The 15,039-nt window shown below is 43.1% G+C and overlaps 1 protein-coding gene across 1 annotated transcript in view; it reads right to left on the bottom strand.

Moving 5' to 3' along the window:
* The window catches only part of TNNI3K (TNNI3 interacting kinase), a 73,423-nt gene that overhangs the window by 10,748 nt on the left and 47,636 nt on the right, over positions 1 to 15,039 (bottom strand). Inside the window, exons 18-21 of the mRNA XM_010169098.1 lie at positions 14,003 to 14,055; positions 12,434 to 12,486; positions 11,168 to 11,300; positions 7,767 to 7,876 (exon numbers count right to left, since the gene is read on the bottom strand). Of these exons, the coding sequence (XP_010167400.1) occupies positions 7,767 to 7,876; positions 11,168 to 11,300; positions 12,434 to 12,486; positions 14,003 to 14,055 (349 nt within the window). The remainder of the gene's footprint in view (positions 1 to 7,766; positions 7,877 to 11,167; positions 11,301 to 12,433; positions 12,487 to 14,002; positions 14,056 to 15,039) is intronic.

The following is a 15,039-nucleotide window of genomic DNA, read 5'->3' as shown; positions in this document are numbered from 1 at the left end:
CTGAACACGGGGTCCTTCACGGGGACAAGGAGTCCTCCGAGCTGGCTCTCCTTTAGCTGGGTCAAGGCAGGTGGGAAGAAGGGAGATCCCATCTGATGACTGGACAGAAATGTGATTGTGAGGTGATTTCAGTGGTTCCTTTTATAAAGGATTCTGCTATAAAGCAGAATATGAGCACATTAGAGTGTCCCTGAGCTCTAGTCTACAAAGTGTTCAAGAAATATCACATTTACTGCATATGATAAGCTCTGTCACCTTCAGTGGAGCTTGATCAGAGCCCATCAGATTAGCCCATCGGAGACCATGGAAGAAGAGACTGTAACATTAAAGTTGTACTTACAAAACTAAAACAATGTTTACTTTCTTTACAGAACTAAGCCCCAGGTACTATGGCAAATACTTTGACTGTAATTAAAGCTTACACCTTAAAATAGCTAATGAAAAATGCTGCTTAAGAGACACTGTCTAATTTTCTAGTCATCAGTTTACCTTTGGAAAAATGACTGTCAAATTTTCTGGAAAACAGATGTTCGAGTACCTGATAAATAGTAACAGTGACATGACACACGGGAACTTATTCTCAGTTGGGATGAACTTTGAATGAATTTAAAGACAAATAAAAGGATAAATTTTCAGATTTGCAGATGAAAATGCAGATGTTGGAGTTTCATAGACATGCAGCAAAATCCGTACACATATACTACTCCATAATCCGTACACATATACTCCATAATCCGTACACACATACTCCATTTATTTTCTGCCTTCTTTTTTTTTTTTTTTTTTTTTTTACACTGAGCAAACCTCTTGGAGAATTCTGACCTGTGAACACTTGAGCCCCAAATTCACTATTTTCCCCTAATAAATAACCTCTTTTTTAAGTACATGTCTTTGTTTATGCACCTGCTGTGAGGTTGTAAAATGGATATCGACATGGTGATGCCTTTTATCTTTTAGATATTTTGGTCATTCTGCTCATTACAGTGATTTGCTAAGAGCATTCAGTCTCTGGAGTGGTGTGCTCAGGAGGTGTCGTTGTGCCAGGGATGATCACACACACTAGATAACTCAGTGAGACACTTTGAGCCTCAGAGTTACTTGTTCTTATCTCAGAGAGTTTAGAGCAGCACGGTGGGTTTGGCACTGGCTGTTCTAGGACAGGCTGGTGGCTGCACAGCAAACCTCGCGAATGCTGACCAGGGGCTGACAGCGCTGTTTCATTTTCCTCTGCCCCGTGTTCCTCCTCAAACTGCTCCAAGGCCCTCAGAAGTGACTCAAAACCTTTGATACCGAGAATGTTAGCAAAACACCTTAAAAAGAACTCATTTTAATAAGTTTTTGCCCACATCTTATGCAAAATTCAAGCCATCCACTGGTCGACCGAGCTATCAATTGCGTTACAATTCTGTCACGCAGCTCTAAACCATTAGCAAGATTAAGTGACGCTGGGGTGATACTGATGAGTAACAAAGTGCATTAGGATTCCAAAAAGACGGTTTCTTTTTACTGGGGCTAAATGAGCTGTGGAAATGCTAACAAGATGCAGTGACTGCATCCATTATATAGTGCTTGCTTAAGTCAACAATTTAATATGACATCTTATTAATAAATTTAAACAGAATGTGAATTACATGCTGATGATTATTAGCAGCTACTTTACAGTTACATGGAAAACAAACCAAATCCACACACCCCTCTGGCCCTCATAGTAGCTCATAAAGTGCAGAGACAAGATCATATTCAAGAATCCAGGAAACACTAGTAGCAAGAAAAACTAAACTAGCTCTGTCCTGCCCTGCAAATACCGTCCCGTCTGCTCTTCTCCCACCGTGGTATTGCGTACGTGACCAGTGAGGGGCAAAGCTCTCTGCAGTCACCTGGCTGCCCAAGCCAGAGACACCTCACTTGGTAGAACACTTAAGAATGTGCTCTCTTAGCTCCATCCCAGCAAAACCAGGACACTAGGTAAGATAGCTCTCAGGTATCCCAGACAAGGACAGGTTTAGGCATGTGATAATTGTCTTTCTAAGAGGCTAACTAGAAAGGGATCCAGGGCACAAATCCAGGACTCTGTTTCCAGCAGGAAATTCAAAGCCAGAGTATCTGGTTCAGTAATAGGAAGCTCTAATATGAAACAAGGCCTCCTGTAAACACCAGAAAATCACACAAGTTCCAAAATCCGCTCCAATTCATCAGAAATGAAACTTCCACATTGTTCAATGAAAACCTCGAGTGCCAGAATACCACCAGAAAACCAACCAGGCAACCAAAGTTTCCAAACCCCAAGCCTACCCCTGCAATGTGTTTCCTAAAGCAGCTTACCCACTTTGTGGAACATTTTCTAAGCAAACTTAATTTCCAGTCTCTGGAGTGTATTTCTTGACTTTCCAGACAGTTCAGAGTCATGTGCAGAAATGCAGACCATGCAATTTCTGCAGTGACACGTGCAAAGGTGGCATCACAGAGCACAGGGGGTCACCTGCCTGGCTGGCACACAGAAGCACATAAAGGACCTACCCATCTCCACAGCCCTCTGTGTGAGAAATGCTTCACAGAGATGACATTCATCTGCTTTCTCTTTTCCATTGCCAAGGAACACTGTCAAAGCCCAGAAGTTACAAACCCATCATCCTTATGCTCTACACATGCCAGAGCAGTAACGCTGTCAGTAGGACAGTCCTGACTCAGATGAGCCAGCACAGGTGCTCACTCACTCCAACATCTGCATTTTCATCTTCAAATACACAGATCTGTGTATAATTCATCCAGTCAGGAAATACAGCTGGGACGTAGAAAGTGCTGGTTACCAACCCTACTTCGGAGGTTTGACCCTCAGTGTAAGGACAGAGCTATAGAGACGAGTTGGTGGAGGGTCACTGCTGTCCCTCTACCATGGATGGTTTCAAGCACCATGAAATCCTGCTCTGACCCTACAGGCTGCCAGTTTGAGGATGATGGAGCTTTTGCAATCTTATTTTAGTGAGTTCATGTTCCCTTTGTGCAGAAATAGCCACAGACTGCAAGATCCAACATAATATAATCTTTCTTGAACCACCATTTTATAATCTCAGAAGGGAGCACTTGTGTATTTTTTCTTTAATGCTGTTGCTGTTGAGTTAATTGGGACAATTAATGGCCATTGCCAATCATTAAAGCCAGGGACGATGGCAGCACGTGAGAAAGGTGTTGTAGCAACAACCTTACTGCAGTAACTCTTCATTAAATCAGACCCCTGTTCTGCAGACACTGCTGGGCTCCAAAAGACAGTAATTACAGCAGATGCAGCACTTGTTTTGCAAATTTACAGCACAGTTACTTTCTATCCTAAAGAGGAGTTTGTGAGTTGTAACCCATATCTGAGCTTTGTCTTTATCAGCATTAATCAGAGTCCCACATGAAAACTGACAGGGTATCAGCTGGGGAGAAGAATATTTATGTTTACTATTTTAAGCCCCTGAAAATTAAATTCCACATCTTATAGGGGGAAAACTGAAATAACAGGAAGAGCCATAAAGAGTTTAGACAGCTGGAATAGGAGAGAGGCCCATTTTAGGGTTAGCAGTGACACAGCTGATGAGAACGAGTCACTCTGGGCGAGCTGTGTGTGTGAAAGGCATACATCACTGCTTGTCCCCTGCCTGGCTCTGAGAGGCATTGCTTTCTCACTTCCCTAAGCAATGAAAAATGCATCCCAAAACAACAGCAATGATAATAATAAGCAATGTAGTAATTTGGAAATATAATAGAACAGATGGCTTTCAGTTTTTCAAACAAATGTGTCACGTCAAGGCGCAGCAAATGCACAGAATTACATGATGCATCTGATAAATGATCCAGTGCCTGGAGGAAGTGGGAGGCTGGAGCAGGGCTGGGCTCCTACAATTCGGTCCAGGCAAGACAGAGATTGTCAGTGAGCTGGACGATGCAGCTGGACAGACTGACAGAACCAGGCACTGATGGACAGACAGCAGCTCAGCACGAGGAGAGGGCGGCGGCTGGCAAAGCAGCCTGTGTGTGAACCTGCTCACCACCACCCCTGCTCACCTCCCCACACTGCAGCATCCCACCCTCCCCACGGGACTGCCCTGACCATGGCCTGGGCCTTGCCATATGTTCCTGAAGTCTCATCCTGGGAGCAGGTTACACCAATATCAACCATCACCATCAGCAGGTTCCGGGGGAAACGCAAGGACTTGGTGTAACCTCTGGAGCTGTTAATGCTTTGACCTGTCCAAGAGGCCCCCCACATGCTCGTGTGCTGACATCCCCCATTCTCTAGGCCACAGCTGGAATGACCCCATGACGGAGAGGGGTCCTGTAAGTGACCCCTCACCTGTCCCAGCAGACACTGAACCAGAGGGCACCAGACTGACTCCTGCAAAGCACAGCTGTCCCCAGGCCTTTGGGAAAGATTTACAATGCACAGTATTTGTTCTGTTTCAGTACCCAAAATATATTTGCCACTGGATATTTAGAGAACTGTCAACATCGTATGAGTACTCCTTGAATAAAGCAGTATTAATTAAAGGAAGATACGTCCTACTGGGATTTCAGAAATTGAGAAGCAATGATCATTGTTTTTCACCCACTAATCCAAAAGAGCCACTTTGCATAGGAACAAGTAACAAACATGGTTTGCCAGCTCCAAAGATCATAACTACAATCTTTTTAGGATTAAAGTTACAACAGGAAAAGGATATCAAGAGACAGAATATTTCTACAACTTCTAAATCATGTTCCTGTTTCTCTTTTTCAGCTGCTCCTGTAAAAACTAACACCTTAAGCGTCCCATAACAATGTCAGAGGTGTTTTGAGGATGTTCTGCCCCGGAAAAAAGGAACAATTCCAGGAAATGGGAAGACCCCGCAGGATGAAGGGACGGGGCTGGAGTCCTGGCAGAGGCGGTTTCCCGGTGTGACTGCCCGGCCATCGGAGCTGCTGATGAATATTCAGCGCTGGCTGTGAATGTGACACCCCAGGCAGTGTGTGTAGCTGTCACTGTCACATCTTTTAGCTTCTCGAGGTGACTGCAGTGTTTTCTCTCCTCAAATCCCATATAACACTTCACCCTTGTCACCTACATTTCCCTCTCCCGCTGAAGTGCGGGAACACTTGTTCCTGTGTGATGACTCTCATCTCTGTGCAGCTGCCAAAAGCCATCCTTGAACATATTCTCTTTCAACTTATAGCTTAAAATTTTGCCTGCAGCCATACCACTGCCTGCAGTTAGTCACCCAAGGCTGAGCTCTCATGTGAACTCCCCAGCTCAGAAAGGTCAGGCATAGTCCATGTGTGGACAAAGATAGAGGGTTCGTCAAATTAACTGTAGGGACTAATGGGATCTGTGCAGCAGAACCTGCCTGCAGAGCTGCCCGACTCTGCCTCTAACAGGCTGCCCTGCCAATAATACACTGAACCACATTCCTTTGAAACTGAAAGCAGTTTAAAAATCAAGGCTCTGTGTTAGTGAAAACAGTTTCTGCTGGAGAAAAGAATCTGGTTTGCATCACCCTCTCGGAGACAAGAGTTTATTCCATTCCACATCCTTCTTCCCATGTTCCTCCTTAGTTCTATCCTGCTCCCCCGACAGGGTCTGCCTCGTCTGAGCAAATCCCCCTGCAAGTTCCCTCCTCAGGAAAATCGTACCAATGTCAAACCATTCTTAGAACTTTGTGTCTTCCTGCCACATAAAAAGAAGAGAGTGACAGACTGTTCTTGCAGCCTTTTCACTGCACTGCACAGTTTTTCTGAGTGCCATATGAAGCTGACTGTCCCCTGTTACCCTCCAGCACTCCCAGATGATCCATTCTGGTGTTATGGAGCAGCACAACAGCATCCAGCCCATGGCTGCGACTTCCTTAGCACCATAACCACCACCACCACCAGCAGCAGCTCTTTCCTCTCCACAGCGGCCACTCCTTGGCCAGGAGAGCTGCACTTCCAGCAGCACCTATGCAGCAGCATCTTGTCAAAGACATCCTTGACATTTACAGTGAGATTTTTTTTTTTTTTTAAAGAATGTAAATGCCTTGCTCCATCCAGCTGCAGGCTAGAGATCTTTCACAAATGTGGTGCTTATGAGCCCAGGTCCTTGCAATCAGATTCTGCTCCCAAACCTGTTTTTCATGGTGAGACACAGCCACGTCATTCCCTTTCTTTCCAAAGACCATACCAGGTAGTTCCAATCCATCACCCCAAGACTGTGGGCTAGTGCAAGCAGGAAAAAGTTACAGAGAAAAAACCACAACCCAACCCCCTAAAAGCCCCAAATAGAGGTGCCAAAGGAACTGTATGGAAGATAGAACAGTGCCTGCTCTGACGTAGTTTATCTGTCCTCCATTCAGTCCATCTCATGGATCAAACTTTGTCATTTGATTCACATAATTACATAAAGCAAAGATTTACCCAAAGCTTTCTAATGAGCTCAAATCCCCACAGGTTTCCCTGTGCAGTACCTTTGTCCAGGACTGTTGGAAAACACCAAATATTCTCACAGTCCTAATGAGAGCCAGCAGAACCATGGTGCATCCTCACATAGTCCTTTGCACATGGGGCAGCAATAGGGTTAAAATGCTGTATTCCTGTACCCACCTCACCCCTAATCCCAGTTTCTGGTGATGTTGATGTCTCTGTAGTGCAGGAAAGGCTTTAAAATTCAACCAGTTCATTTTATTGGGCATTATAAAATGTGGTTGTAACATGACAGTGTTATCTTCACAGTCCTCTAAGGTGATAAAGTTTTATCCTTCTTGGGTTAAGATGTTAGCTAAACGGCTGATGTTATGCTGCAACTAGAAAGGGTTTTTTGCACTACCTATATAAGGATCCCAAATAGCTACTTAATTGTTGTAATAATAATAATAATCCTTCTTGTGCTAAATTCCATGTTATTGTTTAGCAGGCATTGGGAATGACACATTTAGCAGAATATGTGAAATCCTTGCAATGGAGACACTTCAAAAGCATTTCATAATTGAAGAACGTCAGTCTCCATGAAAACCAGAAGACAGCTTAAACCTTCACAGGCAAACCATCACCAGTATCTCTGTGCAAGGGAATCAAAGGAACGTGGTGTGCAAAAGATGCTGCCAGTTTGCAGATCACAACGTGGCCATCCATGTGGACTAATAATAGTAATGATAGAATATACAAACACGTGCTGCACAATGCAATTGCTCAGCACCCACTGACCAAGGCCCTGCTTATTCCCAGCTAGGGATCCTGGAGGAGGAGAGGATCCCAAAACCACAATCCCAGAAGAGCAAGAGCTCAAGCTTTCTGGCCAACCCTCATTTATATACTGAACATGGCATTTTATGATACTATATGGAATATCCCATTGGCTATGGTATGATATGGAATATCCCATTGGGTACCCTGTGTCTGTTGCTCTTGCTCTGCTCCTACCCAGCTTGCCCAAGTCCTTCTTGCACACCTGCAGAGCAGCAAAATGTGAGAATTTGGAAAGTCCTTGATTTTTTAGCAACAGTTAAAAACATCAGTATATTATCAACATTCTTCTCATACCAAATCTCATACTAAATCCAAAACATAGCACTATTCTAGCTACTGAGAAGAAAATTAGCTCTATGCCAGCCGAAACCAGGACATTGACACACACCATTGTCTGTCTCAGGCCTTTCTGCGATGGCACTCACCTCGGAAGTTGGGGCTTTTGGGGAGGCACATGAAATCAGATAGTTGACCAAAGCAGGAATACCTGCTTTCCTGCTGCCCTCCCGGCTGCGCGAGGCCGGGGCACTCACCTCGGGACAGGCGTTCCAGCCCCTCATCAGCAGGGCAGAGATGGGCTTGGGGATGGAGTAGCCGATGGGCGGGCGGATATGGTGGTATGCCATGTCCGCTGCTGCCGCCGCTGCGAGAAACAGCCCGACAGAAACTCGTTAGCAGCCAGCAATCACACCCGGCCCCAGCAAAACACAACCCACTGACTTCTGACGTGTGCCCCGGCAGGTACAGAAACGCTGATCCCTCAAACCTGTGGGTACAGCCTTGTAGCTCAGCCAGGCGTTCCAATCCGTGCTGTTTGCAAAGAGAGCCACGGCACTCGTAACCTCGAGTGGAAACACTGCTGTTAGGACTGAGCATGGGGGAAGACAACCTAATTTAGCTTAAATCTTAGACAAAGGGAAAAAAAAAAAAGCCCTTTGGGGAAAAAAAAGAGTTAACCTTCAACTAATATAAAATAAAAAAATTATCTTCATTATTAATACAGGGTGACAGGTATAATCCAATTGCAGATAAATTGGTAACAGACTTGGAACTCTTAAAATAACCCAGGGCTAGTTCTGTTACAGTCTAAGACAAAAACTAATTCTAAGTGCTTCTTTAGTAAAAGTCTAGTGAGTGCCTTTTTATAAGTGCAAGCCACTACTGACTGAGACAAAATGGACAAAATGTTTTCCTAATCAGGTTTACATGTTTAGTGGATCCAAACACTTTGTTAATCCCTCTCATTCCTTTTGAGCAAAATTTTTTCAAGTCAAAACAAATGTATTTTGAACTCATATCAAAAGCTAAGTAAAATCTTTTGTTCGGCTGACACTTTAAAATGATGTGATCTGAGTATAAGGGATATGCAGGAAACTGTAAGATTGCAACCAAGAGATTGTAACAAGAATGGAATCATGTGGGGGTTTTTTTAACCATATCCCATTCTCATCACAGCATTCATCATAAGAATAGATTAATTTCAGTCATTGTCTGGCCTCATAGCAGCTTTTGTCTGCATGACGGTGTTTCAGAATGTTAATATCAGATAAATCCTGTGATGTTGTGACTATATGTAGACAGGGGAGGCAAACACAGCTTGCCTAATTTTGATTCCACTCTAACAAGGTTTAGGAAGCATGACTTAGATACTACTGGATTCACCTTTTGCCTAGCAGGCACTATGAAAAGAGGGAAAATGCAAATCAGATTAAGATCGCAATGAAAAATGTTGGGTTTTCTTTCTGCCAAAGATAATGTAAGTGATATATTATCTGTTGGCAAAACCTCATCTTACCAAAGTTAATAGGATTCATTGCATCAGTTTAATGGGGTCAGGATTAGAAAAAGAAAGGGAGAAATACACTGTGTGCCTCTGTGTACTCCCATACTACTTTACAAAATTTGTTTCTGTCACTATTGTTTGGGCTCTTCTTTCACTATCAGTGGGCTTTTCCTTCAGCTAAAAAAATATATCTGTTAAGAAGTACTTTAGAATGGCTGAATTAAATTATAAGAATCCATTCTCCTAAAAAATGAGTAAAACAAAAAAGAGCTTGGGTGGTTCCCAAAACTCTGAACGTAGTGATGCTTTCCAGCTCTGCCACGTGATAAACTTGAGTCCCTGAGTATTTTCTGCTTGGACAGGTTGGTCACATCCTGCCTTTCCTCCGGGTCAATGCAACTGTAAACCATGAGAGGAATCAATGACAACCCACCTACAAAAATGTTATTTCAATTTGTTCTTGTTCATGGATCAGAGGAAAAACTGTAGCAACTGCAGAATGTTAATCAACATCTCCTGTGTGGGATACCTGTATGTTTATCATCAACACGCCGTTTCCTTCTGCAAGCATCAGCTTTGTGTTATTTTTGCTATGTGGGAGCCACTGGTTCAGTTTCTGAATCCAGTTTCACACCTGTAATTTCCAGATGTCCATATCCCTGTGTTTCCCCATAAAACTCTACTCAAATCTTATATGCTGTGAGTTTTACAGGTGTGGTTGAACTTCATCTGTGGACAGCAGTCAAGGAGGAGGATCTTGAGATATCAGAGGGTGTCCTCTTGCCCCCTGGGCCTTCCAACTTGTCTTTTAAATGGAAAATGTACACCAGGTAACTGCCAATATCTACTTCCACAAGCAGACTGTGCCCGGAGCACAGAAGGATGTCTTTGCAGCCATGCCTTGTGCAGGCACACATGGGACACAGATAACACACAAATTATGCCACAATTCTCAGGAAAATGGGAGGAGGTTGTCCTGGGAACCATTCGTGGGTTTCTCACTCAGTGACAGACTCTGTCATCTCAACTAGTGCTCAAGCAAGTGGGCAGCAAACACAGCAGTGCATCTGATGAAGAACCCACGCTCCAGCCCCTTAATCCCCAAAGGAAACCAGTGACAGCAAAGATAAAGATCAAACACATCGTCCACCTGCACTGGTCTGCAAAACTGCTCCCTGCTTTAATAGGCACAACCCCGAGAGGCGACGCAGCGTTTGTGAGACGCAGCCCTCGTCCTTCTGCGCACGTGGACTTGTGCTCCATCCTCACACAGCCTCAGCCTCCTTCTGAATCCTAAATCCTTCTGAACCTCAGCTCTTCCCTAAACTGGCTACAAACCTGAACAGCATTTGCACTGGAGCCTGGGCCTTAATCAACAAATGATCTGATAATCACACAATTCATTATCATCTGGTTGCCTAATTGCTGTGTTTGAAGTATATGCAAACTCTCAGACTATAAAAACCTCAGCAAAGAAGTAATCACTATGTTTAGTAAGTATTAAGTTTTGCATTCTCCAGTCACTTCTCAGAACCATCATTCTTTAGGTTTTTTTTCACCTGGCCTGTTTTACAGGTGATGGTTGAGCACGCTCAGGAGGTTTCCTCACTAACCAGATGTGCTGCAGGCTTTGGTTCTGTAGGACTGCATAATGTGGACCTCAACAAACATTATGTTTGACTTAGTGGTGAAGTGATTTAATTGGGAAATGCACCTGTTTTAATAAATGTTCTATTTGATAAAGTAAAGAAGTAAAGAAAGTGAAGAAAATTCCTCGAAGTACATGCTTTGAGGAAAAGATGGGATTTGTATTTAACTGAATAGTCATTATCTGAACATATAAAAGCAGGACTTTTATACAGACTATAAAACATACAACATCCTCAAATTTGCTTTTTGCAGAATATATATATATATGTCAGATGTGCACATTCAATATCTTTTTTTGTATGTAAATTTATCTTTTTTTAAGTTGTGTAGATCTACAGCATGTAATATATATAATTCTAGTGGGATAGTTCTGTGCTTTTCACTGAATGCATAATCTTAGCACTTAATAAGAAACTTCAGTAAAATGGTGGTCAATATTATGCAGTGTAGCTACTTCTCTAATTCAGAGAAATTTAAGTATTAATTCATGGTGTATCTTACCTGGTTTCAGGTGAGCAAATGGAATTTCACCTGTTAACAGCTCCCAGAGGCACAAAGCATAGCTGAAAACATCGGCTTTTATCGTGTACCTTGTACACTGAGTGAACACCTCAGGGGCCATCCAGCGCAGGTTCTGCGGATCAGGAAACATCAATAACACCTTAACAGCCTTTGCTTCCTCATACAGGCATCTTTTCCTGTGTTTGTATGGTTGTTTGCCTTGCTTATCTCCTTGCCTCCATTGCTCCGTAAAATAACTGGTAAATCTGACAGGAAAATGGTCACCATAGCTTGCAAAATTTGGGCAGCAAATTATTGCACATTATGTGTAACAGCATTAGTACGGTAGCTGTCTCAGCCCCATTAAGCCAGACTGACCAGGGTTTAAACATAAGAGTAGTACTAGAATAAAAGCAAAACACACAGCCTTAAAGCCTGGAGACCACGTTCTAAGGTCAGAGCATGCTGTACAATACCAATTAGCTACTACTCCAGCAGGCAGATGGAAAAACTGATGGCAACTGCATTGGGTTGGTGTCTCCTCTCTTGAGATCTCACAAGTAACCAGCCTCTTACTGGAGTGATGAGTTCAAGGTCTTTTTGCAGATTCCTTTGACCTCAGTAACTTAATCCACACTCTTTATAAGTCACCAAACCCCAGCAGGACCCAGGGCTGCAGTGAGTGCTCATGAACAATTTGTTAAAACAGCGATTGCCAAACTCTGGCTTTAGTGTCACCCATCCTGTTCCATCAGTCATCACCATGATCCAAACTTTCATGACCATGGAGCAGCACACAGAACACATCTGGGCTAAAACTTGGGAAGAGAACAACACTATCTTGCAAAGCTGACTCTGTGAGCAACAGGCTTGTGATGGAGAAAAGAACTCTGAAAGAAAATGAGTGTCGAATAAACTACCTCCCTATTAGAAACAGGAACCACCTGCCTGCAACATGTGTATGTGGGTGGGGAAGAGTGGATTAAAAAATGACATTTTACTAAGGATTTTGGGGGCAATAGAGCCCCAAAGACAACCTTATAAAACATATTTTTTCTGTTGCAGATATTCTATATTCACTATTCACTCATCTCTACCATTGAAGAAGTTTAAAGGAAAAAAATCCACACAAAGAAACATTAAGGAAGATAAAATACTATACCAGTTAATATTTTCCAACAAAAATATTTCTTATGTCATTTTCTCCTAAACTGAGTTTGTCTGTATGCTTTATACTAATTATGTGGAACAAAACAAGAAACAAACCCCAGGTTGTTTTGTCATGTTGTCTTCATCCAGGGACTGCAAAAATCTAGATTCTGAAACACATAGAACAAAAGAAGAAAATTAGGCCAATACAGATACCTACCTTATTATACAAAAATCTGGGTATTTTTTTTCTTTTTTAAATAACTCTGGGGCTTTGAAAGTCCAAGTGAACTGTAATAGCTGATTTCCAACAAGGGTGTTTACAGACAATGGAGCTTCTCAAACCTGCATGCCGAACTCAGCACGTTCAGCGTAAATCTACAAAGCTCCATCAACTCTAATAGCAGTTTACAGCAGCTGAGGATCCAGCTCAGAATTGTGACCTCGTGGTTGTTTGTGCTGGTTAATATAACTGTGTCGAGACTTCCAGCAGTCAGTCACTGAGCCCGGCATTCAAATGCAATCCCGCAGAAGCCTGTCAGTCTTACTTACTGTCAGAAACAGCCCACCTAGACATGACAAGACTCTGCATGACTGCGGTGCCGGTGATATGCCTTTGGCACATCAGAAGAATACACTTAAGCCTGCAGCTGTAGGAGTAAGAGTATTGCCAGCAATGCCCCAGACAAGCAGCTGCTCCCAGGAGGTCCAAGCCTTGTGCTTGGACCAACCCAGGTGCTGTCTCCTTGCATCAGCTGGCTGGAGAACAGCAGGTCTGGGTCCCTCACAGGTACGGTCATGCTGGTGCCACCACCCTCCTGTGTGAAGCTGATGTTCACACACTTCTACTGATCACGTCTGTGGTGACACTGCACAGTGACAATGACCATGTTTTAACTCAAGTAGTGCCTGAGGAGTCAAGTCAAACCCAGCTCCCTAAACTCCCCCCTCACATCAATGGGAAATCATTCCCATGGAGCTCGACTGGTGAAACGTCAGGACAAGGAACAAAATACAGATTCAAAAAGTATAACCTAGTCTAATTTCAAACACAAATGGTTACCAAGGTCCATAACTGAAATAGAGAGCTGAGTTCTGTCCTTTTAACTGAAATTAAAGAAACCTGTCCTATTTCCATGGGGCTCGGCTGCCAACAGCCAGACCTGCACCGTCCTCAGATCGCAAGCACTTGCCATGAAAGAGGAGGGAGCACTGGAACAGGCTCCCCAGGGAGGTGCTCATGACACCAAGCCTGACAAGATTCCAGAAGCATTTGGCCAACATGTGCCCTCAGGGACACAGTCTGAATCCTGGGATTGTTCTATGCTAGGGCAAGGGTTGGACTCGATGATCCTTGTGGGTCCCTTCCAACTCCCAACATTCGATGATTCTATGATTCTATCAATCAGAGGCATTTTTACTAAACTTCTTCCCCTCTTCTACCACTAAAAATAATCAAACTGATATGTATCCCTCTCACTGTCATCTGGGCTTCCTTCTCAGATGAACAGTGGGTTCTCCTCAGCACCTTAGATAAGACAAAAAATAGGGGCATTCTCATCCGTGAAAGCCTTTTGTCTCCTCTCAACAAAATGAAAACCAAACTCCTGAGCAGTTTCTTAGTCAGCACGTTTAGTTTTAGAGAATTTGAGGTTTATTTATAAACATTGCATAAAACCTCCTTACCTCCAAAATCAGCAACAACTGCATGACCATCCTCATACAGGAGAATATTGTGACTGGGGGGAAAAAAAAATTACATATGTAGTTACTTGTTTAATAGCATCTTAAAGATGGTGAAAATTTTATAATTTTTGGTTCATAGCTAAACTCTTAAGGAGTTCAAATCACCCACTTAAGCAGATAAATGTCTATAAACCACTTTCAGCTACATCTCATATTTGTTGTTATTAAGTACACAATAACTCTGAGGAGGCAAAACCAATAGCTGCATAAATGAGAATGTCAGTTTCTAATCAATACCAGAACACAACCGTGTCTGTAGTTACAGATCAAATATAACAGCTTTATTCAATATGTGCCCTGAATCGCAGTGATGAAGTGAAAAAGATGATATTTGAATACAAACACAGCAATGACCTTTAAATAAAATTCCATGGAGTGATTCTTTTCTCTTTTAAGGCTTGCATAAGTATAAATTGATAGTGGCAATTCCTAATCTATGCTAATATATAGGAGGGAAGGAACAGATCTGAAGAGTCCGTATAGAATGGGTCACTGGAAACCACGAGAAATCCATTAAGCTGGGGAAAAAACCACCACCAGAATGGTGAGTCCTATTCAATTTAATACTCACACTTAATAATGCAAATGTTACTTTCATGAGACAAAGGCATGTTGTTTTTTAAAGTATCTCCATTTGTTTATGAAGAGAAGACACATGATTCGTCCTGTATCTTATCTCAGCATCTAGGGTGCAACCTTCTCCCCGCTCGCACTAGTGGAGGTTTGTCAGTTGGTATCTGTAGGGGGGAGATTTTGGTCCTGCCCTCCATTCCTCTTCCCCTTCTGCAGTGTCCCTTTTTATAACGTCTTTGAGACCTAGGAGAGCACGACTGACGATGTGTGCTGAGCTACTCTGGACCTGAGCTGGGTCTGAGGTAAAGTGCCAGATTTCCATCAGCTTAGTGAGTCGGGAGCACTTGGTGAATGTGTCACGTTTCACCTTTTGGTCAGTGAAACGCCTGTTCCTGGTCATTGTC

The sequence above is a fragment of the Antrostomus carolinensis genome, unplaced genomic scaffold (genome assembly GCF_000700745.2).
Source record: "Antrostomus carolinensis isolate BGI_N321 unplaced genomic scaffold, ASM70074v2 scaffold25435, whole genome shotgun sequence".
In the NCBI taxonomy this organism is placed as follows: Eukaryota; Metazoa; Chordata; class Aves; order Caprimulgiformes; family Caprimulgidae; genus Antrostomus; species Antrostomus carolinensis.
This window is presented reverse-complemented; position numbering and strand designations above follow the sequence as displayed.